The sequence below is a fragment of the Podarcis vaucheri genome (assembly GCF_965113315.1).
Source record: "Podarcis vaucheri genome assembly, chromosome: 13".
Classification (NCBI taxonomy): Eukaryota; Metazoa; Chordata; class Lepidosauria; order Squamata; family Lacertidae; genus Podarcis; species Podarcis vaucheri.
The window spans coordinates 6,259,137-6,283,901 of record NC_138751.1 but is presented as its reverse complement, the minus strand read 5'-3'; the positions used below and the strand labels follow the sequence as shown (position 1 = coordinate 6,283,901).

At 49.8% G+C, this 24,765-nt stretch overlaps 1 protein-coding gene across 5 annotated transcripts in view; it reads right to left on the bottom strand.

Moving 5' to 3' along the window:
* Positions 1 to 623: 623 nt before the first annotated feature.
* Positions 624 to 24,765, bottom strand: part of RABGGTA (Rab geranylgeranyltransferase subunit alpha) — a 36,839-nt gene continuing 12,697 nt past the window's right edge. For all 5 annotated transcript variants that reach the window (XM_082197694.1, XM_082197696.1, XM_082197695.1 and 2 more), the window contains 12 exons: positions 23,899 to 24,096; positions 15,635 to 15,718; positions 14,416 to 14,498; positions 14,182 to 14,283; positions 12,921 to 13,026; positions 10,899 to 10,950; positions 7,406 to 7,494; positions 6,351 to 6,439; positions 4,401 to 4,517; positions 2,139 to 2,252; positions 1,426 to 1,513; positions 624 to 905 (listed from right to left, as the gene is read on the bottom strand). In XM_082197694.1, the coding sequence (XP_082053820.1) occupies positions 757 to 905; positions 1,426 to 1,513; positions 2,139 to 2,252; positions 4,401 to 4,517; positions 6,351 to 6,439; positions 7,406 to 7,494; positions 10,899 to 10,950; positions 12,921 to 13,026; positions 14,182 to 14,283; positions 14,416 to 14,498; positions 15,635 to 15,718; positions 23,899 to 24,096 (1,271 nt within the window). In that variant the 3' untranslated portion in view covers positions 624 to 756. The remainder of the gene's footprint in view (positions 906 to 1,425; positions 1,514 to 2,138; positions 2,253 to 4,400; positions 4,518 to 6,350; positions 6,440 to 7,405; positions 7,495 to 10,898; positions 10,951 to 12,920; positions 13,027 to 14,181; positions 14,284 to 14,415; positions 14,499 to 15,634; positions 15,719 to 23,898; positions 24,097 to 24,765) is intronic.

Genomic DNA, 24,765 nt, shown 5'->3' with positions numbered 1-24,765 from the left:
AAATATTTATGTTTTAGACGGCAGGAACTGTCCTAGCACAGGAATCGTCCCCTAGGTGAGAGAGATGAGGCAGTGGTGGCGGTTGGGAAAGACTTCCTTTTTAATATGACACACACAAGCCTCTCTTCGGTATAACCAAGGAAAGCGTGATGCCCTTCTTCACAATTTCTGCTTTCGCCTGAATGCGTATTTATGATTCACTGTCCCAGGTTTCATCAGCAGATACCAGGCTTGTGTCTGGAAGATCATTTAGAAACCGCTGGGACTTTTAAGGCAGGGATGATGATGGGCTTTGCTCTCCAGTTGTTCCTGGACTACAATTCCCATCATCACTGGCCACACAGGCTGAGGCTGATGGGAGCTGGAGTCCCGGAAACTTCCAATCCTCCACAAAAGACTTACTACCAAGGTCTCTCGCTGGGAGATCATTCAGGAACTGTTGGGCTTTTACGGCTGGCCTGTGTGAGAACAGTCTTCTGATATGATTTCTGAGGCTGCACATTTTCTCAGCTACATTCAATATGCGTTTGCGTGAGAGCGGGGTGCAGCAGCAGGAACGGGGGGACATTCCTGGGACCCCCCCTTTCTGCTGCATGTATTGGACATCAGTAGCGACTCACAGCAACAATTACCTTTTTTTTATTTCATCGTTTCCTCATGCCAATAAATTAAAAGGGGGTCAGTGTGTGTGTGGGGAGGAACTGTGTGTGTGTGGGGGGGTGCATGTGTGTTGAGCAGGGTCTCCTGCAAAACCCATCAGGTCAGGATGGTCCCCACATTTGGCAGCAAGGCGGCAAGCTCCGACTGGACGCCGGGGATTTGGCAGAGAGGGTTGCCTTGCAGGTTGAGGTGGGCGAGTTTGGGGAAGGCGGCGAGGGTGCGGAGGCCGGAAGGCTGCTGGATGCCTGAGCGAGGGGCAGCGGAGTCAAGGAGAACTTTGGCTAGAGAGAAGAAGAAGAGTTTGGATTTGATATCCTGCTTTATCATTACCCGAAGGAGTCTCAAAGCGGCTCACAATCTCCTTTCCCTTCCTCCCCCACAACAAACGCTCTGTGAGGTGCGTGGGGCTGAGAAGAAGAGTTTAAAGAAGAGTTTGGATTTGATATCCCGCTTTATCACTACCCGAAGGAGTCTCAAAGCAGCTAACATTCTCCTTTCCCTTCCTCCCCCACAACAAACACCCTGTGAGGTGAGTGGGGCTAAGAGACTTCAGAGAAGTGTGACTGGCCCAAGGTCACCCAGCAGCTGCATGTGGAGGAGCGGAGACATGAACCCGGTTCCCCAGATTACGAGTGCACCGCTCTTAACCACTACACCACACTGGCTCTCAGAGAGAGAGAGGGGGGTTCCCCTTTCCCAGAGAGCATCCCTTCCCCACCCCGAGTGAACCCCAACAGCCCCAGACCCCCACAGCGCCAAGGATACGGTTGTTGCAGAGGGAGAGCTCCTCCAGGCGAGGGAGCGGGGGCAGGCCTTCCAGGGTCTCAATCTGGTTGTCGTCAGCCTCCAGCACCTGAGGCGAAACAGAGGAGGAGGAGCGTCAAGAGGAGCAAGGGAACAGGAACCCGATCCGCGTCCCCACCCCACAAGTCAGCCCGCAACCTGCAGTCCCAACTTTGAAATGTGGCTGTGGAAATTCAGGGGCCCATAAATAGAGTGGTCCCTCAGGTTAAGTACTTAACTCGTTCTGGAGGTCCGTTCTTAACCTGAAACTGTTCTTAACCTGAAGCACCACTTTAGCTAATGGGGCCTCCTGCTACCGCCACGCGCTTTCTGTTCTCATCCTGAAGCCAAGTTCTTAACCCGAGGTACTATTTCTGGGTTAGCGGAGTCTGTAACCTGAAGCGTATGTAACCCGAGGTACCATTGCAATACCCGAGGCCCACTTGGCCTGGTGTTAAGAACGGTGGACCTGGGGGGTCTCAAATTTCAGCCGTGCCACATGCGACACCAAAATCTGCCCCCTTTCCGTTCAGTGTAATAGCTGTGGCTTCCCCTAGACTTCGCACCCGGCGTGCCCTCTGCCTGAAGGCGTTATTGTGACAAGGTGGTGGGGGAAGAAAGGGCTTCTAAGGAAGGCTGGGGGATCCTAAGAGACGGGCAGCTGTCTCTGGGCACTTGGGGGGGGGCAGCCTCACCTCAAGGCAGCGCATCATGGCCAGTGGGGGGGGCAAGCAGCGGAGGAGGTTGTCCGAGATGTTCATGTGAGTGACCAGAAGCAGGTGCTCCAGGTGGCACAGAATGGTGAGGCCCTGGGGAGACGGAAATAAAACAGGGGTGGTGGTGGAAGGAACATTTATGGGGAGTCCTCACACACCTGAGCTAATTCTCAACACACACACACAGCAATACTCCTCTCCCGCCTTACAGAGCCTTCTAGCTCAGTCAGTAAAGCACGATGCTCTTAATCTCAGGGTCAACTCTACGATCTCTTGCCACTTAGAGAAGAAGGAGCTCTGCTGAACTCCGTATCCGAGCATCCGAACTATGTGCCAATTCAAGGTGGACGTTTCTTTAAGAAGAGCCTCTTAGATCAGGCCAGTGGCCTCATCCTGTCCGCCCCCAAGGGACGCAGGTGGCACTGTGGGTTAAACCACAGAGCCTAGGGCTTGCTGATCAGAAGGTCGGCGGTTCGAATCCCCGCGACGGGGTGAGCTCCCGTTGTTCAGTCCCTGCTCCTGCCCACCTAGCAGTTCGAAAGCATGTCAAAGAGCAAGTAGATAAATAGGTACCGCTCCAGCGGGAAGGTAAATGGTGTTTCCATGCGCTGCTCTGGTTCACCAGAAGTGGCTTAGTCATGCTGGCCACATGACCCGGAAGCTGTACACCGGCTCCCTCGGCCAATAAAGCGAGATGAGCGCCGCAACCCCAGAGTCGGTCACGACTGGACCTAATGGTCAGGGGTCCCTTTACCCGTACCTGTCCGCCCCCAGTGGCCAAACAGATGCCCGCCTGCCCTTAATCCATCTCACTGGGTGACTTTAAGTCTTGGAGGAACCAACAGGCAGGCTCAAGGAGCGTCAAAGCCAGCCAGCCGTAAATCACACGCCGTAAGTGGAGTTAACTCTTATCAGTAAAAACAGGATCTGCACAGGAGTGTCAGGCCTAGTGGGCACTGCAATTCCTCTCTGGCAGGTCTTGCCCCCATGAAGCAGTTGCTGAGATTGAAGGTCTCCTCCTCTCCAGGGTTTCCCCCAAGCAATCTGAGACTATGCCTGCCTGCAGCTAATTTCTCCGCCGCCCTTTTCATGCCTCTTTTGGTCCTGGGAGACCATAGAATCATAGAGTTGGAAGAGACCACAAGGGCCATCGAGTCCAACCCCCTGCCAAGCAGGAAACACCATCAGAGCACTCCTGACATATGGTTGTCAAGCCTCTGCTTAAAGACCCCCAAAGTAGGAGACTCCACCACACTCCTTGGCAGCAAATTCCACTGTCCAACAGCTCTTACTGTCAGGAAGTTCTTCCTAATGTTTAGGTGGAATCTTCTTTCTTGTAGTTTGGATCCATTGCTCCGTGTCCGCTTCTCTGGAGCAGCAGAAAACAACCTTTCTCCCTCCTCTATGTGACATCCTTTTATATATTTGAACATGGCTATCATATCACCCCTTAACCTCCTCTTCTCCAGGCTAAACATGCCCAGCTCCCTTAGCCGTTCCTCATAAGGCATCGTTTCCAGGCCTTTGACCATTTTGGTTGCCCTCCTCTGGACACGTTCCAGTTTGTCAGTGTCCTTCTTGAACTGTGGTGCCCAGAACTGGACACAGTACTCCAGGTGAGGTCTGACCAGAGCAGAATACAGTGGCACTATTACTTCCCTTGATCTAGATGCTATACTCCTATTGATGCAGCCCAGAATTGCATTGGCTTTTTTAGCTGCCGCGTCACACTGTTGGCTCATGTCAAGTTTGTGGTCAACCAAGACTCCTAGATCCTTTTCACATGTACTGCTCTCAAGCCAGGTGTCAAGACCAGGAGAGAGGGGAGATACCGGTGACTCTTCACCAGCCAGACCCTTCTCTGCCTCCCTCCTCTCTCCTGCTTCATCGTCTGCCTCCGATTCTGGACTTCTCTCCACCACAGACTCTCCCCGCTCACTAAACCCTGTCGCCTCCCCAGCTTCCAACATCTCCTCCTTCCAGTCTTCTTCCTCTGTCCTCTCATCGTTGTCCCACCACCAAACCCTGGGCTCTGGGCTGCCTTCCCCTGAAGGTTCCCTGGCTGGTTCCTCCCGCGTCCAACTAGTCCCTGACAATGGGACGTACCAGGACCTTGCCACAAATCTCCCCGCTTCCTGGCTATTCCCTAGCACTCACGCAGAATCTGCTCCCTTCCTCAGGCTCCTTCCTGGTCCCTTACTCCTTCCTGTCTGTCAGCCCCCACCCTCCAAGGCCTCCTACCCTCTGGGACAAGTCCACGACGCGGGCCTCAGCGTATTCCATCTTGAGGATGCTGTTTTCAATCAGGAATTTGCTGCGGAGGTCATCCAGGTAGGCCGAGCGCATGGGGTCAGCTCCCTGGGGAGGGAAAGTGAGAAAAGGAGAACGGAAGCAGAGGTCAGTGGGCATTCTCTTTTTTTAAAAAATGTGCTTTTTATTAAGTTATCATTTTATAAGGGAAAGGGACCCCTGACCATTAGGTCCACCCGCGTCCCGTTTTCATTTTATATACACAGACAAAATACACTAATATTTCATATCCTTTCATATCCTTTTACAACTATCTTTCTTTACGCTCTACAGAGCATTGACTTCCCTCCGTCCCTCCCGCGGGTTTTCTTATTCCAATCTCTGACCCACAGTTCCTTCGTGACATCTAGATCATTTATTTCAGCCCTGCTAACGTCTTCAAATTTCTACAGTTCTCACTTATATAGTCCATAAATTTACAGTGGTGCCTCGCAAGACGAAATTAATTCGTTCCGCAAGTTTTTTCTTCTTGCGAGTTCTTCGTCTTGCGAACCACGGTTTCCCATAGGAATGCACTGAAAATCAATCAATGCGTTCCTATGGAGACCGTCCGGGGACAGAGGGGAAGCGCCGCGCGCCTTCCCCTCTGTCCCCGGACCTGTTTTAAAGCAAGGGAAGGGGCAGCGGGGAGAATCGCTTCTCTCCGTTGCCGCCCCTTGGTTCACAAGGGATCCGGGGACAGAGGGGAAGGCGCGCGTGCGCCTTCCCCTCTGTCCCCGGAGATTGCGGGGCTGGCAATGGGGAGAAGCAATCTTCTCCCTGCTGTCCCTTGCTTCAAAAGAGGTCCGGGGTGCGGGGGCAAGCTTTGTTTTGCGAAGCAAGCCCATAGGGAAATTCGTCTTGCGAAGCAACTCGAAAACGAAAAAACCTTTCGCCTTGCGAGTTTTTCGTCTCGCGAGCCGTTCGTCTTGTGGGGCACCACTGTACTCCATTCTTTTTGGAACTTTGTTTCCTCCTGATTGCGGATCCTGTGAGTCAGTTTTGCTAATTCCGCATATTCAGCCATCTTTGTTTGCCACTCCTTCATGGTTGGTAACTCCTGTGTTTTCCATTTTTGGGCTTTTCCATTTTGGGGCTAGGCATTCTCAAACGATAGGCTTACAGGGCCTCCGAAGCCAGCTGCCTTGTCTGCCCTGTGTGTGTGTGTGTGTGTGTGTGTGTGTGTGTGTGTGTGAAATTAGGAGAGGACAGCTGAGGAACAAAGGACACCTGCACAAAATCAGAGACACCATTGTCACCAGACAACTTTCAAGCAGCAGGTAAAGGCAAAGGGACCCCTGACCATTAGGTCCAGTTGTGGCTGACTCTGGGGTTGTGGCGCTCATCTCGCTTTATTGGCCGAGGGAGCTGGCATACAGCTTCTGGGTCATGTGGCCAGCATGACTAAGCCACTTCTGGCGAACCAGAGCAGCGCACGGAAAGGCTGTTTACTTTCCTGCCGGAGTGGTACCTATTTATCTACTTGCACTTTGACGTGCTTTCGAACTGCTAGGTTGGCAGGAGCAGGGACTGAACAACGGGAGCTGACCCCTTCTCGGGGCTCTGTGGTTTAACCCACAGCACCACCCACGTCCCTCAACCAGCAGGTGAGGAGCAGTAAATGCGGACAAGTGGGGGCAGCAACAAAATGACGCAGTGCGGTTCATTGGGGTGTGCCTGTTCAGGGTTCCAGCCAGCCATGCCCTCTGTAAGGACACTCCATTCCAGCCCCATTTTCCACCCCCCACTCCAAATAAGTCTGTGAGTACGCGGGGTGTTTCGCCCCCAAATGTTATTTTTCAAACACTTCCGCAAACCGACTGCTGATACAGAAGGGATACAGGATATTGGGGGTGAAGCTGAATTAATTCCGCTCTCCTCTCTCCCCCACTCCCAGCTCACCTTCAGGGTCGTAAAATAACTGAGGGTCTCGTGTTCATAAACCAAGGGGTCTAAGGCCCTCATGAGGAGGATGATGGTCAATAGGCACCCTAGAGAGAGAGTGAGAGAGCACAAAAAAAGAAAAATTGGAACTGGTTCCCCGCCTTAACTGAAGAGAAAAATTCTGTGCGGAGGCACAGCTGAATTCTGTGACCTGCATTCACCGTGGTTTATTTATTCTGCACAATTTATTTATTAAATTTCCACCATGCCCGTTCTCCCAAAGGAACCGAGGATGGCAAACAAGAACTATACGCGTTAGGGCGCAAAAACAATAAATTATTTTTTTTAAAAAAAACATTTAAAGAATTACCATGCTTTTTACTAATCATAGGAAGATTTCCACCCTACTATACCAGACTGGTTCCCAAACTCAGCTGCTGGGGTTTCAGCCAAGTGTTGCCCGACACTTCCAAGTGTTAAGGACTGCAAACAAGGTTGTTGTTGTTGCTTTTTTAAAAGCTCATAATGTCACTGATGCTTAGAATGCTGGATTCTGTTCCGATTCTGCATATGCATTCAGTGTAGTCGCAGAATATAGACACAGCAGTGCAACAGTTGCCCAAGGATATGCATCTCAAAATCCTGGTTCTCATCCCCCCCCCCCCGCAAGAGGACCCCTGACTATTAGGTCCAGTCGTGGCCGACTCTGGGGTTGTGGCGCTCATCTTGCTTTACTGGCCGAGGGAGCCGGCGTACAGCTTCCAGCTCATGTGGCCAGCATGACTAAGCCGCTTCTGGCGAACCAGAGCAGCGCATGGAAACGCCGTTTACCTTCCCGCCGGAGCAGTACATATTTATCTACTTGCACTTTGCTGTGCTTTCGAACTGCTAGGTTGGCAGGAGCAGGGACAAAGCAATGGGAGCTCACCCCGTTGCAGGGAATCGAACCGCTGACCTTCTGATCGGCAAGTCCTAGGCTCTGTGGTTTAACCCACAGCGCCACCCACATCCCTCCCCAGAGCGTGACAGAAATAAGGCTGTAGAGAACATGCATGAGCAGCCCAGAGACTTACACTTGTTCTCCGGTTCCAAGGCCTGCAATTCCTTGCAGGATTCAAGTTCGGACTGCAGTACTGTGGACTTCTCAATGGACAGCTCACACCTGCGGCAGGAGAAGGAAAGTGAGGAGCTGGGAGGTCAAGGGAGATGGCCAACTCTTGAAAGAGGTGTGTGTGTGAGAGAAAGAGAGAGACCAGTGTCCCCTCAGCCACCAATCCCTGAATGAAGGCCCATAAGCCATGGCAGGGGGTTGAACGAGATGATTCTTTGCGTCCCCTTCCAACTCTACCGTTCTAAGACTAAAGAGACAGGTCCTTGCCAGCAGGAAAACCCAAAATCACCACTACTACTTGTAGTTTCTGGCATGACTAGCGCTGCTCATTCCGCTGCCTCTGATCCTAGTTCTCAGAAAGAGGAAAGGAGGCAGCCTCTGGGACAGAATCGTAGAATCGTAAGGGGACCCAGGGGGTCATCTAGCCCAATCCCCAGCAATGCAGGGATCGAAACTAAAGCATCCATGACAGATGACCTCCCAACTTCTGCTTGAAAACCTCCAAGAAAGGAGAGTCCCCAGAGACAATGGAGTGTGCCTTTGGGGGTGAAGTCAAACCGCTGTGTTAATGGCACCAAAGTGACCTCTTTGGGGCGCAAGCCTGGGCAGTGTGACCCCCCCTCTTGGCCTGGCTGATGTGGTCCAACGGAAAGCAGAGCAAGACGTTTGGCACCAGATTGGCTGAAGGAGTTGCCGGAAGGAGGTGTATAAGGAGCCATCCAACCCCCTTAGGGACTCCACTTCTGGTTTGTGCAAGTGTCCCTATTTTCCAGGGACGTCCCTGATTTAGGGAAGCCATCCCTGTTTCTGATTTGATACCAGAATGTTTTGCTTTTCCTTAAGGTAAAGGGACCCCTGACCATTAGGTCCAGTCGTGGCCAACTCTGGGGTTGCGGCGGTCATCTCGCTTTATTGGCCGAGGGAGCCGCCGTACAGCTTCCGGGTCATGTGGCCAGCAGGACTAAGCCGCTTCTGGCGAACCAGAGCAGTGCACGGAAACGCCGTTTACCTTCCCGCCGGAGCGGTACCTATTTCTCTACTTGCACTTTGACGTGCTTTCGAACTGCTAGGTTGGCAGGAGTTGGGACCGAGAAACGGGAGCTCACCCCGTTGCGGAGATTCGAACCGCCAACCTTCTGATTGGCAAGTCCTAGGCTCTGTGGTTTAACCCACAGCGCCACCCGCGTCCCTTTTTCTTAGGATGTCCCTATTTTCATTGGAGGCTATGGAGTTATCCAACTCCTGAGCCATCTGAAGGCAATCCCATGTAGGGAGTCTTTTTAAAAATGTTTAATGTTGTATTATGTTTCTTATATATGTTGGCCTGTTATCTGTGTCCATTCTGAAGGAAATCAGCCCTGAGTGCTCACTGGAAGGACAGATCCTGAAGCTGAGGCTCCAAGACTTTGGCCACCTCATGAGAAGAGAAGACTCCCTGGAAAAGACCCTGATGTTGGGAAAGATGGAGGGCACAAGGAGAAGGGGATGACGGAGGACGAGATGGTGGGACAGTGTTGTGGAAGCTACCAGCATGAGTTTGACCAAACTGCGGGAGGCAGTGGAAGACAGGAGTGCCTGGCGTGCTCTGGTCCATGGGGTCACGAAGAGTCGGACATGACTAAACGACTAAACAACAACAACAGCAAAGAGGTATAGGGCACAGCGCTTATTCTTCAGGCTCCCCTTCCCTGCTATGGGGTACCCAGGACTCAGATCTCCCTTTCTTGAACCCTCAGGGAGGGCACAACGACTTTGGTGGCGTGGGGTGCCTCGACCGTGACGAAACCGCAGTGTGACAATGCTGTCACACGCAGGGTTGTTTGCAGCGACCGCATTTGACAGCCCCATTAACCCCAGAGCTGTGTCTCCCTTTCACTTGGGTGAGTCAGCTGAAACACACCACTTCCTGGAGTCGCGCTTATGAAACATCCTTCCCCCATCCGACCGCATGGCCCTGTTTTGAAGGAGTCTTCCACACCACTTCCCCGCTTGGCAACCTATCGCTCGCCTCAGTTGAAAAGGGCATTTCTGGTCATGTTTTCCAGGTCAACCCCAGCTGCACGAGGCGATTGCTGGTTTGCCAGAGTGTCTTATAACAGACTCCCGGACAGGCTTACTCAGAAGTAAGTCCCACGCGCAGCCTTAAGGCATGCAACTTCTTCCTACCGCAGCATTTGATCTATTACAAAATTACAAAATGTCCCTTTCCCCCAGATTAGCTAAAAGCAGGCCTGCTAGCCGGATCTCCACCCCGGAGCCATAATCTACACAGTTTGGCAGAATTAGGAGCCGGGCTATGATTAATAATAACCGCCGTTTATGTCAAGCGCTCCTAATTGGCAAAGTGCTTTGTAATTTATGGGTTGCTCATCTCTACAACTCTGGTATGCTGGTCGCGTGGATATTCCCATTTTATGGATGGAAGGCTGAGGCTGGGGAGAAGGGCGGCTTGGAGTCCCGAGCTACGCTTCGGCCCGCATCCCCCAAACCCAAACTCAGCCCTCTAGCCTCCCAATACTCACCAATGTCTCCTCCCACCCTTTCCTATTTATACTGCCGACTCACATAAAATGTCAAGGTGGTGGTAAATATATACAACAAGGCACCATGAAAACAGAAGATAATCATTGCAATGACTAGATATACCGGTAATCAAGAAGATCTAAACACCCGCAGGGCCCTGCTGCCCCAGACGTCTGCAAGGGTTCAGCTTATTGTTGTTAGCCGCTCTGAGCTCTGCTTCGGCTGGGGAGGGCGGGATATAAATAATAATAATAATAATAATAATTATTATTATTATTATTATTATTATTATTAAGCCTATCATACTGGGCTGTTGTGAGGGGAAAATGGAGTCAGGGGAGAAGATCAGCAGACACAAAGGCTAGCCAGAGTGGGGCCTTCCAGATGTTATGGACTACAACTCCCAGCAGCCAGCATGGTCAGGGATCATGGGAGTTGTAGTCCACAACATTGGCAGGGCACCATTTGGTCCAGCAGCCTCCAACCTTTTGGGGCCCAGGCCTCACTTTTAAGCCAGGCATGCATTTGGGGAACTTTTAGCGTGTATTTGTGTGGCGATATTGCTCCAGTTGTGGCCCGTCTTGGATCAGGCCTCGAGCCCAGTAGCGGGTGAGGAATCCTATTTGGAATAAGGGAATTTCCCTTTAAAAAAAGGGAAATGTTGACAGCTATGGTCTTGTTGCCTAGGCAGCCCAAGACCTCCATATAAACCACCCAGGCTTGTGCCCTGGTGAGGTCACTTTGGTGCAGCTAACACAGCCGTTTGACTTCACCCCTGGAGGCGGACTCCATTGTCTCTTGAGACGGACAGATGTCAACAACGAGGTGCTCATTGTCACATATGATGGATCCCGGAAAAATGTTCTTTAAAGGTCCATATGAACCAGCCCCTCTCTCCCCATGGCTTCAGTCATCTCCCCCTGGCTACTTACCTGAAAACTTGTTCTTCAGTGACTGAATCTTGGCTCCAGCAATCCCTGTGTCCTGTGGGGGGCAGAGAGGGGGAAAGGGGTTAAATCGAGGAGGTGAGGAAGTGTGTGGGGGGCCCTGGGGAAGGGAAGCTAGTGGGGTTGCTGGCAGGAAACCCCCCACCTGAGAGGGGGGTCTCTGGGGAGAGCGCTCCAATTGGAGAATAAAGGTAAAGGGACCCCTGACCGTTAGGTCCAGTCATGGCCGACTCTGGGGTTGCAGCGCTCATCTCGCTTTTTTGGGTGAGGGAGCCGGCGTACAGCTTCTGGGTCATGTGGCCAGCATGACTAAACTGCTTCTGGCGAACCAGAGCAGCGCACAGAAACACCGTTTTACCTTCCCGCCGGAGCGGTACCTATTTATCTACTTGCACTTTGACGTGCTTTTGAACTGCTAGGTTGGCAGGAGCAGGGACCGAGCAACGGGAGCTCACCCCGTCGCAGGGATTCGAACCGCCAACCTTCCGATCGCAAGTCCTAGACTCTGTGGTTTAACCCACAGCGCCACCCGCGTCCCTCCAATTGGAGAATAGCCTTTCCCAAAGGTGTTGTGAGCTTTGAAGACACTTGAGCTCAGGACACAAGGGAGAAACATGTTAGCAGGAAGGCTCGCTTGGCAAATCCACACCGTGATCAACTCCCACCTGGAAACCAATGTCCCCACTGTGGAAGGATGTGTGGATCCAGAATTGGCCTCCACAGTCACTTACGGACTCACTGTTAAGACTGTGTTTATGGAAGACAATCTTACTCAGCTACAAGTGATCCCCAAAGGAGAAGAAGACAAAGGGGGGACCCTCTCAGCCCCTCTGGGACCCCCAAGAAGGTCCCTGGTTCAGTCGTAGAGCCCCTCCCTTGCAAACAGATAGTTCCAGGTTCGAATTCTGGCATCTCCAGGTAGAGTTGGGAGAAATTCCTGCCTCTGATCCTGGACAGCCATTGCTGGCAGTCAGTGAAGACAATACTGAGGTAGACAGACCAATGGTCTGATTCGGCAGAAAGTCAACTTCCGACGTTCCTTAAAGCCCTGAACCCTTCTTGCCCCCCAAACGTGTGAAAGCCCACCTCTATTCCTGTTGATCTTCTCCGGGGTTAAGAATGGGGTAATAGTTCTGCCACCCACAGCAGCCCAGGATTCTCTGTGTTGGCCCCCTAAATTGGGAAATCTCTTCTCCTGACAAGTGCAGTTGGCATCTTCAAACTACACATTTCACCCAAATTGCATCTCTTTAATCAGTCAGTTCACAGTATCCCCCCTCTTCCTAAATCTGGTTCTCCAACTGTGGGTTGTTTCCCAGTGTTAGTTCTATTCAGACCCATGGATGTGAATGAATATTTGTTTTTTTAAAAGGCAGGGCGGGATCCAACCTCTCAGACTTAAGTGGGCCGCAAGAGCACTTCTGACACAGAACCCGAGGGGGACACACACTGAATTAAATTCCCACATCTCAGATTAAATATACATAATACATTTGATTACATATATAAAGCACACAGTTATTAAATGTAATATATTTAATCGTTAAAGAAATTTAATACACAAACTGATGTATGCGCTTTCAAAAGCAACACATGACACGAAAAAATAAATTTTTTAAGGCTATAAGGTGTTTTTTTCCTTGAATGCTACAGAGGGGCGCCAAAAAAGGCCTCGTGAGCCGCAGATTGGACCACCCTGCTCTAAAGCGTGTCAGTTAGTCTATTCCTGTCACAGAATCATAAAATAGTAGAGCTGGGTTCCCACATGGTCATCTAGTCCAACCCCCAACCACAGCTAAATGTCAATTATGCTGAGTAGCTCCATCGGGTATACTCTCAAGTTATTTATTTATTCAATCTGTTTACTGCCCCTCATCCGCTGACCTCAGGGTGGTTCACAACAAGACTAGCACTGGACACAACCCATAATGCTTTGCGGTTGTAAACAGCCCTGGGAACTTACGGTGCAGAGTGCGAAAGACATCTAATAAGTAAATACATACATACCTTTAAAAAGGACACACTCCTTCTGGGACTGGCCCTCGGCCCATAAGACCCGGAAGGTGTGCTGCGGCCAGTGGTCATTCAGGGCGGAAGCTGGCAAGTCGCAGAGCTGGGAGATGCCGTGATTTAAGGAAAACCGAAACCACTGGCAGAACAGCTGTTTCCCCTCACCTCACAGGATCAAGTGCAAAGCCCCTTCCTTCAAATTTAGCCAACGGGTTATTCCATTGCCTCCGTCACATCAAAACAGCCCCGGCTCTCACCCTCCTCAGACCTCAGAACCTGCTTTTAACTAGTCAGGTTCATCTCCAAATTGCGAAGCCGCGGGGTCTCTGACCACGTACAGAGTGCTTTGACCTTGGCACCGAGCAGGGCCCAATCTGCGCTGAAAGCAGCAACACACCACTTTTTAAGCTGTCAAATTTTGGAAGACCAAAATTTTAATAAGGAATGGGGTGAATTCATTAACTTCTCTTAAAAACCATTGCAAACAGTTAAAATCCTTAGGAGTGTTGGAATATCACTTGTAGTTTAACGGCGAATTTTGGACCCGACGGAGAGGTAGAAGATTTGGATTATCGTAAAAGACGCAGGAGGAAATGATTAGCAATGGGACCCACAAAGGGGAGGAGATTCCCTGGAATCTTGTTTCTGTGTTGTAAGCTGGATATGTGACTGTAAAATTTAATTTGAAAAACCAAATACAGTGGTGCCCCGCAAGACGAATGCCTCGCAAGACGGAAAACTCGCTAGACGAAAGTTTTCCGTTTTGGAGGTGCTTCGCAAAATGAATTTCCTATGGGCTTGCTTCGCAAGACGACAATGTCTTGCGAGTTCCTGCTGGTCCCCCCCCCCCCGTTTTCTAAGCTGCTAAACCGCTTATCAGCTGATCCGATCAGCAGATAAGCCGCTAAAAGCCGCTAAAAGCCGCTAATAGCGCTAATCCGCTAATCCTTCAATGGGCTTGCTTCGCAAGACGAAAAAACCGCTAGACGAAGAGAATCACAGAACGGATTCTTTTCGTCTTGCGAGGCACCACTGTAAATAAATTTACACACACACACACACACTCTATAAAACTGTCATGGCTTCCCCCAAAGAATTCTGGGAACTGTAGCTTGTTAAGGGAGCTGACCTGCGTCAAATAAAACTCATTTTCAAATCTCCACGTTTGTCTGTTCCCCCCCAAAGTGGAAGGTACACTTCAGGATGTTTCTGGTTCCCGACTCTCGTTCGTCCCACGCACAGGGGGTCTGTAGGATACCCACATAAAGCCAGGCCTGTTCCTCCTATCAGGGGTGCGCCAACGTACAACAAGAGGCGATTCGTCTCCAAACACAATCAGGTCGTGAGACGCTGGTGCCACCTAAAAAACGAGAGAGAGAGAGAGAGAGAGAGAGAGAGAGAGAGAGAGAGATTGAGGAAGACCCTTGGCTCTCGAGGACGCGAGGCGGGTGGCACCGGGGCTTCAATTTCCTCCCGTCCTTCCAAAACTTACTGCCACGGGGTGGGAGAAGGCAACTGCTAAGGAGGTATCCTCTCGGCTGACGTAGACACAGCGAATTGTTGGTTCTGGGTCAGCTGTGGGGGCGACAGGAGAGACATCCAATTGGCAAGAACGACTGGGAGAGTTAGAGGTGCAGAAGGTGAATAAAGAATGGATAGTGTTTAAAGAATATTTGAATATTTGAAAAATTACTATGAAAGCAAAAATCTCCTGGCAGACCTTGAACGATTCTTGTGATGTACGTTCAGAACCCTCCAAACTTGAAGCATGGGAAGTCCTATTAAAATTTATAATTTGGCAGAATGTTTGGATTGTTTGATATGTATATGTATAATCTGGAATATTTAATGTGATTTGATTGGATGGTTAAAGTGGAAAATTTAAAAAAATGAATTTAAAAAAAGAGATTCTTCTAATGTATAGACAACAAACTAAAAGAATTCCCCCTGAAGGATATTAAGGAAACAAAGTACAATATCATGACACTGTGTCATAACAAATGAGATTCAGTTTTTTGAGAACAATCGGAAGCTGATTTTATCTTTTCTTAGCTCTACTCTCTCTTTTTTCTTTATTTTTTGTTGTATTTTTCATTTTCTTGCGTAGTATATGTGCATAAACTGTAACATGGTAAATGGTTGTGTAAATACAGAGGGAAAGACAAATAAATAAACCAAGCATTAAAAGCTTCCTGAAAGAGGGCTGCCTTCAGATGCCTTCTAAAAGTCAAAGAGTTGTTCATTTCCTTGACATTTGGTGGGAGGGCGTTCTGCAGGGCAGGAGCCACCACCAAGAAGGCCCTCTGCCTGGTTCCCTGTAACCTCACTTCTCGCAGGGAGGGAACTGCCAGAAGGCCCTCAGAGCTGGACCTCAGTGTCCGGGCTGAACGATGGGGGTGGAGACCCTCTTTCAGGTATACAGGGCCATTTAGGACTTTAAAAGTCAGCACCAACACTTTGAATTGTGCCTGGAAATGTACTGGGAGCCAATGTAGGTCTTTCAGGACCGGTGTTATGTGGTCTCGGCGGCCACTCCCAGTCACCAGTCTAGCTGCCGCACTCTGGATTAATTGTAATTTCTGAGTCACCTTGCTAAAACTAAGCAATGATGGTTCCAGGCGAGGTTCCCTGGTTCCCTGTTCTTTCACGTCTTGCAGTGGGGCAGCTCTGCAAGGGGAACAGGGACAAGGAAACGTGCATCGCTTTCGTACCTCTGCCCAGGAGCCAGCGATGGTAGAACCAGGCGCTCTGGTCGTTTGGATCGGTGAAGAAGGCGTTCTGTACCAGCTCCAGCTCTGGGAGGGAGAAAGAAAAGTAAGGAGAAAGGGAAGAGTGGGGGAAGCAAGGGCCCTGTGAACGAATCGGTCTCCCCTGAAGAAGGAGCAATATTGTAATATGGTACATTCAGGTCCAGCATCTTAAAAAGCGGAGACGTCATCTTGCCAACAAATGTCTGTATAGTTAAAGCTATGGTTTTCCCAGTAGTGATGTATGGAAGTGAGAGCTGGACCATAAAGAAGGCTGATCGCTGAAGAATGGATGCTTCTGAATTCTGGTGCTGGAGGAGACTCTTGAGAGTCCCATGGACTGCAAGAAGATCAAACCTCTCCATTCTGAAGGAAATCAGCCCTGAGCGCTCACTGGAAGGACAGATCCTGAAGCTGAGGCTCCAAGACTTTGGCCACCTCCTGAGAAGAGAAGACTCCCTGGAAAAGACCCTGATGTTGGGAAAGATGGAGGGCGCAAGGAGAAGGGGACGACGGAGGACGAGATGGTGGGACAGTGTTCTCGAAGCTACCAGCATGAGTTTGGTCAAACTGCGGGAGGCAGTGGAAGATGGGAGGGCCTGGCGTGCTCTGGTCCAGGGGGTCATGAAGAATTGGACACGACTAAACAACAACAACAACATTCAGGTTGGTGTGTGTCAACTTGACGGACTTTGGCCAGTTTAGCAGACATTCCATCTTTTCAGGGAATTCTGGTCCCATTTTTGGGGGGGGGGGGTGTGTGAGAGAGAGATTAGATTAAGGATCTCCTTCTGCGAACGCCCAGCATCTTACTCAAACTACAATTCCAAGAACTACCGTATTTGGGGGGGAGCCGGAAAGGTTTAAGCTGGTACAAATCCACTGCGGCGCAGTGGTTCAGAGTGCTGGTTTGAGAGGCGCGGGTTCAAATACCATGCAGAATAGTTCAGTCGGTAGAGCACGGGATTCTACGTCTCAGGGTGGTGGGTTCGAGACCCACGCTGGGCAAGAAGGTTCCTGCATTGCGAGGGGTCAGACTAGATGACCCGCATGGTCCCTTCCAACTCTACAATTCTCAATCCTTGCTCGGCCACAGATTTAGGGCCAGCCGCAGTCTCTTGGGCCTAACGTACCTCAGAGGGGATAAAGGAAAAGGAGGAGATAGATGATAGAGACCCTGAATCTGTCAGACTGGAGGGGATTTGATTCATCTGCCGCCAGCAACCAGAAGTGGGTGCTGGGTGTGTGTGTGTGTGTGTGTGTCCAGCCAACACCTTCAAACCCTGCTCAGGATCCGACCCCCTCCAAGCTGCCATTACAGTCAAGGAGGGTTCAGGTGGCGCCATTTTTCAAGCCTGCGGCTGCAAAAGACATAAAAAAGCTTTATGGTTTTGATTTCTCTGCCTGAAACTCATGGTTTTACGACGAGCTTCCTGCTAACTCTGTAGCCAGTCAGGCTACCCTATGGTTTCCTAAGGTATTTTGAAAGCAATTACCGTCCTTATTTGGATAAGGAGTTAAGAACTAAAAAGGATTTCACGGTCTTGACTGTGGATACATTTTACATCTACTCGAATTACGAGTTTTTATACAGAAGCTGACAACCTTACAAAGGTTGGCCACTGAGGCAGACTTCATGTTGAAATGTGTCTGGGTATAAATGATTAAATATATTATTATTGTTATTAGTAGTTGTAGTAGTAGTAGTATTGATGGTGTGATTACTTTCGGTGGGCATTTGGTCTCTGAGGATAATACAGTGGTGCCTCGCAAGACAAAAAGAATCCGTTCTGTGATTCTCTTCGTCTAGCGGTTTTTTCGTCTTGCGAAGCAAGCCCATTGGCGGATTAGCGGATTAGCGCTATTAGCAGCTTATCTGCTGATCGGATCCGCTGATAAGCGGCTTAGCGGCTTAGAAAAAGGGGGGGAGGAAAAAAAACCAGCAGGAACTCGCAAGACATTGTCGTCTTGCGAAGCAAGCCCATGGGAAATTCGTTTTGCGAAGCACCTCCAAAACGGAAAACTCTTTCGTCTAGCGAGTTTTCCATCTTGCGAGGCATTCGTCTTGCGGGGCACCACTGTACAAGAGAGTGTTCTTCACATTTGTCTGCAGCCTACATTTCATCTTAGCGAATATTCAAAGGTTATTTTAGTGTTTGTGTAACCTACAATGGAGTTGTTTTACCTCAGCTTGTTCATTTTGAAGTTATATTTTGGGGAGAATGGAGCTTGCTTCTATTTTATGTGGTGGATACCACAGCAATATCTCCAAATCGGGGTCCAGGTTCAAGTTTAACAATTTGGGTCCAGGGACGCGGGTGGCGCTGTGGTCTAAACCACTGAGCCTCTTGGGCTTGCCAAACGGAAGGTTGGCGGTTCGAATCCCTGCAACGGGGTGAGCTCCCGTTGCTCGGTCCCAGCTCCTGCCAACCTAGCAGTTCAAAAGCATGCCAGTGTGAGTAGATAAATAGGTACCGCTCCAGTGGGAGTGCTTCTGTGCACTCTGGTTTCCATCACAGTGTCCCGTTGCGCCAGAAGTGGTTTGGTCATGCTGGCCACACGACCTGGAAAGCTGTCTGTGGACAAATGTTGGCTCCCTCAGCTTGAAAGCGAAGATGAGCGCCGCAACCCCATAGTCGCCTTTGACTGGACTTAACCGTCCAGCGGTCCTTTACTTTTTTTACCCAAGGACCACAAACTGCAAGTGAAGTCCGTTCCTCCCGTCCCTGGAGGGAATTTGCAAGGAAGATTTAGCCTCACTCATCCTTGTTTTTCCTCCGCCAACCACCTCCCGCTGTTGTGGGGGCTGCCTCCATTAAGGCAGAGCACAACCAGAAGCCTGGGAGAGCCACTTTTTGTGGTCTCATAACTTGGCTGCATGGATTCCTATCGGACCTACTGAAGACTTTTATTTATTTATTCCAGCAAGCATTTCTCAGCCTTAGTTTTACAGCTTCACCTGTGTTTACCTTTTCTATATTACGCTTCTTGTATACGAGCTGCATATAAATAGTTTTATCTATTTAAAAGCCCCCGGTGAAGACAGCGCTGGCTCCATGTTTGTTCTACAAAAGTTATTACTCACGTTTCAGGTACGCCGGAGACTAATCCTGGGATTAAATCTCCAACACAGAACGGGAGGTAACGCTCAAGAGCAGATTGAGAAACAACAACACGAAACCTATTTACTGGAAAATTTGGTGTATTAAAAGATAAAGAAAAAAATCTTCTCTGACAGGAGATGTGAAAGGACTGACATTTGTGATGAAGAGAGTTTTTCTTTTTTCTTAAAAATTAAGGCTGTGTACACAGCATACATTTAAAGCACCCACCCAATGAATTCTGAGAACTGTAGTTTGTTAAGGCTGCTGGGAATTGCAGCTCTGTTGGGTGTGTGAAACCTACACTTCCCAGAATTCTTTGTGGGGGAAGACATGTGCTTTAAATACAAGGTGTGACTGGAAAGTTCGGTGAATGGTCACAGAAATCGGACAGCGAGAAATATTTGAACATAAAATTGGCATCGGAAACCCATGAAATGCTCACAATTGTGTAGGCAGACGAAGCTGTAACTCAAAAGACAATGTATGAGTGGTTTAAGAGTTTGTGACTTATTGATGTGGGATCGGCGTTTGTGCTTCCGAACGACAGTGGAAGAATTGCATATTCCGTGTGAAATCGTTACTGAGGTTACTGAGTTGTCCCACCCTCCATATTCTCCCAATCTGCCCCCACCGGATTTCTTAATTTTTCCAAAACTGAAATCTGCACTGAAAGGGCACAGATTTCCCAACATTTCACACGTCCAAGCTGCTGTGACGAGAGAAGTGAAAGCAGTATGAATAGAGGACTTCTCCAGAAGTTTCCAACAGCTCTACGAACGTTGTCAACGCTGCATTGTATCAGAGGCCTACTTTGAAGGCCTGTAAGGCACGCATGTTCGAATATTTCTCACTGTCCGATTTCTGTGACCATTCACCGAACTTTCCGGTCACACCTTGTATATGATGGTTAATAACCTTGAAAGCAATTATAAAACCACTTAAATGCTTGAGACACAGCTGACTTTTCCAAGGACTTTTTGAAGTTCACCTCAAAGTGTTGGGGTTGGAGGTTTGTGCCTGCCTCCTCTGCCTCCCCCCCAGTCCTGCCCCACACCAAAACAGCCCAATTATTTGCCTTCCCTCATAAACTGAAACTTCCAAGTTGTAGAAACCACCCAGAGTTTCTCGCTGGCCCATGACAAAGCGGAAACCGCAAAGACGCAGCGGTTTGGCTTTTGTTCATCTCTTGATCCTTCGTTTAAGGGGGTGTGGGTGTGGGTCCGCAGGCACCACAAAAGACCAGCCGAAAGGAGGAGGGGCAGAATCGAGACTAGATTGCATGGGGGAAAGCCAGCCTCTCTGCACGGGATTGTCAAGAATAATTGCATTTTAATCCTGCCGTCTCTCAAAAGCAGCTCAGGGCTATAGGTGGGGTTGTCCCCTCTTCCGTGCTTCAACCTCACAATAAACCTGCAAGAAAGGTTAGGATGAAAGTGAGGGACCCAAGGCCACCCAGAGATGCTTTGAATGTGGGCCTTTCCATTCCTAGTTTGATACTCTTAACCACTACACTGGGTTTTGGAGAACGTCCACCTCTGGGACCAGATCATCCCCTTCCTGAACTGCCACATTCCCAAGCAAATTTTTCTGGCCAAAATTAAGCTGTTGTTAAATTAAAAACAGACTGCAGTTGGTTTTCACTTGGTACACCGGGTGCTGGCGGTGAAGGTTTCACTCATGATATAATTAGGTAAAGGTAAAGGACCCCTGGAGGGATGTGGGTGGTGCTGTGGGTTAAACCACAGAGCCTAGGACTTGCTGATCAGAAGTTTGGTGGTTCGAATCCCCGCGACGGGGTGAGCTCCCGTTGCTCAGTCCCTGCTCCTGCCAACCTAGCAGTTCGAAAGCACGTCAAAGTGCAAGTAGATAAATAGGTACCACTCCAGCGGGAAGGTAAACGGCATTTCCGTGCGCTGCTCTGGTTCGCCAGAAGCGGCTTAGTCATGCTGGCCACATGACCCAGAAGCTGTATGCCGGCTCCCTAAAGCGAGATGAGTGCCGCAACCCCAGAGTTGGCCACGACTGGACCTAATGGTCAGGGGTCCCTTTACCTTTACCTAAAGGACCCCTGGATGGTTAAGTCCAGTCAAAGGCGACGATGGGGTTGCGGCGCTCATCTCGCTTTCAGGCTGAGGGAGCCGGCGTTTGTCCCCAGATAGCTTTCTGGGTCATGTGGCCAACAGGACTAAACCGCTTCTGGCGCAACGGGACACCGTGACAGAAACCAGAGCGCACGAAAACACCGTTTACCTTCCCGCCTTAGCGGTACCTATTTATCTACTTGCACTGGCGTGCTTTCAAACTGCTAGGTTGGTAGGAGCTGGGAGAGAGCAACAGGAGCTCACCCCGTTGTGGGCATCCGAACGGCCAACCTTCTGATGGGCAAGCCCAAGTGGCTCAGTGGTTTAGACCACAGCGCCGCCCGCTTTCCACAGTTGTGATATACTGCCCCCTTGCTCTGGCCCTCAAACCAGTCCTAGCTGATGTATTAATACATCGCCTGGGCCTTGTACTTGTTGCCCTTTGACCCTGAAAGGCAAGAAGAGGAGATAGGATAGGATAGGAGAAAAACACCTAGCAGAGAGATCTCCATCTGTCCAGGTGGCCCCTTGTTCGTGACTGCTCCATTTCTGAATCCTTCCTTGTGAGACGCAGGGAGTTACCCACCCTCGTCTCTGTCTCTCTCTTGGCTGAGCTGGCTCCAGGCAAGGCTCCCACGCCCTGTCTCTCAGGCCAAACAAAAGCGGCTGCGGGAGACTTCAGGCCGTGAGTGGCAAAGAGGGGCAACGCCTCCATCTGATCCGCTTGGAATTTCACCTGCCCAGGTGAGGGCTGGGCCTCCAGGGAGCCGAGAGAAGAATCCCTGTGTACACTTTTTACTCATGCCGAAGTCATCGCCGTGCACCGCCTTCGATGCGCCCAGGACTGTCAAGAGGGGACGGCCGCTGTGATTCACGGACTCGCACTCCCCGCCGGCGCTGGGGGTGGGGGGAAGAGTTCTGGAGCCCTTGGTAAAGGGCCGCACCTGCTTTCAAAGCCTCCTCTTCCAAAACTGGGAACAGGGCCCAAGAACCTTGGCTGCCCTCGCTCCCAAAGCAGGTTTGTTCAAGCTGGCGGGCTGATGGGAGTCATAGGACTACAACTCCCATCAGCCCCAGAGAGAAATCTCAGCTCGAAAGCTGCCGGCTGTCATAAGAAGAGGTTTGCTGGATGAGGCCTGCAGGGAAACCAGGAAGCAGTGGACGAGGTAGGCTGATATTTTGAGCAGAGGATGTAGCTCAGTGACGGAGCTCTGCATGCAGGTCTTAATTTCAATAGCCAGTTAAAAACATCGGAGGCAGCGGAAAAGGCCTATTTCAGACTGCAAGCGTCTCGGAACACGGACTTACCTCCTGTCCTTTGTGAAGTGCCACGCACGCTGACTGCACCAGTAAATTGGTAAGAAATTGGGAGGCAGAACTCAAACTTTGGAACCTATTGACATCAGGCAGGTGTCTTCGCTGTTTGCTTTTCGGAGCCTATTTTTGTTTAGCCAAGCCTAACCAGTCTAAAAATAAAACAACAGGTAAAGGCAAAGGACCCCTGGATGGTTAAACTTGACAATGGGGTGTGGCGCTCATCTCGCTTTCAGGCCGAGGGAGCTGGCCTTTGTTCACAGACAGCTTTCAGGGTTATGTGGCCTGCAGGACTAAATCGCTTCTGGCACAACGGGACACCGTGACGGAAACCAGAGCTCACAGAAACGCTGTTTACCTTCCCGCCACAGCGGGTGCTCTGGGCTGAGCAGCAGGGACAAATGGAGGGCATAAACCATTTATATTTCGGAGAGCAGCTCTTTGAAATATGCAGGATGCCAACTGGGTCAAGGTTCAGGAGCAGTGGCCAGACCTGGGACGAAGAGATCCCATGAAGGAATAAGCTGTGTCACAGCTAGCTGCCTTACATTGAGTCCAACCATCAGTCCACCTTGCTCAACGTTGCCACTTCCGCCAAAAAGCACAAGCTCCATTCTGCTCATCATGAAACATGACAGCTAAGGGTTGACGATATTTGCTCTTCCACACTGACTGTGATATTATTATTTTTTAGAGGTCCACACACACAGATTCAGAAATTGCCCATAATGGGGTAAGAAAAGGTAAAGGACCCTGGACGGTTAAGTCCAGTCAAAGGCGACTATGGGGTTGCGGCGCTCATCTCGCTTTCAGGCCGAGGGAGCCGGCGTTTGTCCACAGACAGCTTTCCGGGTCGTTTGGCCAGCAGGACTAAGTCGCTTCTGGCACAACAAGACACTGTGATGGAAACCAGAGCGCACAGAAACGCTGTTTACCTTCCCACCACAGCGGTACCTATTTATCTGCTTGCACCGGCGTGCTTTCGAACTGCTGGGTTGGCAGGAGTTGGGACAGAGCAACCGGAATAGAACGCTGACACGCGCTTTTACGTTGTTGCTTTTTAGAAGGTTTTCGATAGTTGCTTCCAACTGTTGGTTTTTTAAACTGATTATTTCATTTTTGTATTATTGGTGTAAACTGCTTTGAGTTTGCTGTTGCTTTACAGTCAAGTGGTATATAAATTTAATGAAATAAATAAATGAAATAAAACAAGAAGACCATTCAGAGCCTCTCTCTCCATTTCCAAAGATCCCAGGAGCACTGTAACTTTCATTCAGTCATAGAATTGTAGAGTTGGAAAGGGGCCGCGAGGGTCATCTAGTCCAACCCCCCGCAATGCTGGAATCTTTTGCCCAACGTGGGGCTCAAACCCATGACCCTCAGATTAACAGCCTTACGCTCTACCAACTGAGCTATCCCAGCTATTATCCAATGTGACACAGCAGTTTAGGAGCCCATGATCAATAATCAACAAGATCTCTAGTCTTTCTTTCTTTCCTCCTCCCTCCCAGTTCCTTTTTCCTCTTGTGTGGTGTCTCTTATCGTGCAAGACACTCTGGGAGCCTTTTCCCCCAGCTGGAGAGCGGGATAAAATTGCTTTTCAAACAGCATGCCTCCCTATGGGGACTCCTCCCACCGACTCCTGCCACGCCAACCCAACAATAGGAGGAACACCGAATCATTTCCACGCAGCCCAGTTAAGGAGCTTGTGATTTCCTTCCAGGCCCACCTTTCAGCAGGATTTCCTCTGTGATCCGGCCTTGCTGTTGGGCATCGGGGTAAAGCTGCGGGAGGAGGTGGCTGCGATAGTGCCAGGAGGAGTAGTTGGAGAAGTTCCGGGTGATGAGGCTGTCGCTGAACGCCAACTCGTCCTGGGGGGCGACCTGTGACTGCCGTACCACGAAGCGCCGGTAGTCCCAGCAGTGAACTGCAGGGGGCAGGAAAGAGAAAGGGGAAAGAGGGGCGGGAGGGTCAAAGGTCAGCCTGCCCAATTATCCTCCTCCCCAAAGGCACTCTGTCTTGGGAAACCCAGCCAGATGAGTGGGGCATGAATAATAAATTATTATTATTATTATTATTATTATTATTATTATTATTAGCTGGTTATCTGATCACAAAGACCCTGGGACTCTTAAAAGCATGAGAAGACCCTGCTAAATATACGTCAAAAGGAGATTTAGAGACATACCCTTCGAGACAGCTACGGTTTTTGGAAAAATGAGAGCACACAAACAAGAATGAAGAGCAGTCCGTGAGCAGTGGGAGGAGGAGTACCAAGAGGATTGGAAGAAATTTAAAGATTATTTAGCTAAATATGTTAAGATAACATAAACTGAATTCCTTGCGAGTACCAGACAGGCCTAGGATTTCAATTCGTGATGTTGTAAAATACTATTGTTAATGTTAAAATGAGAAGAAAGAAAGATTGACTAAGTAAATTTTATGGGGAAATAGTTTCGGAAAACTGTTACAATGGAGTATAGGGAAACTCAGCTAGGGGGATTTGAGGAAGTCATTCAACAATGTTAACAAAAGTGGAATCATTATAGCAAGGAGAAAATGTTTGTCTGTTTGTTTTTGATGTTTTTGCATGTTA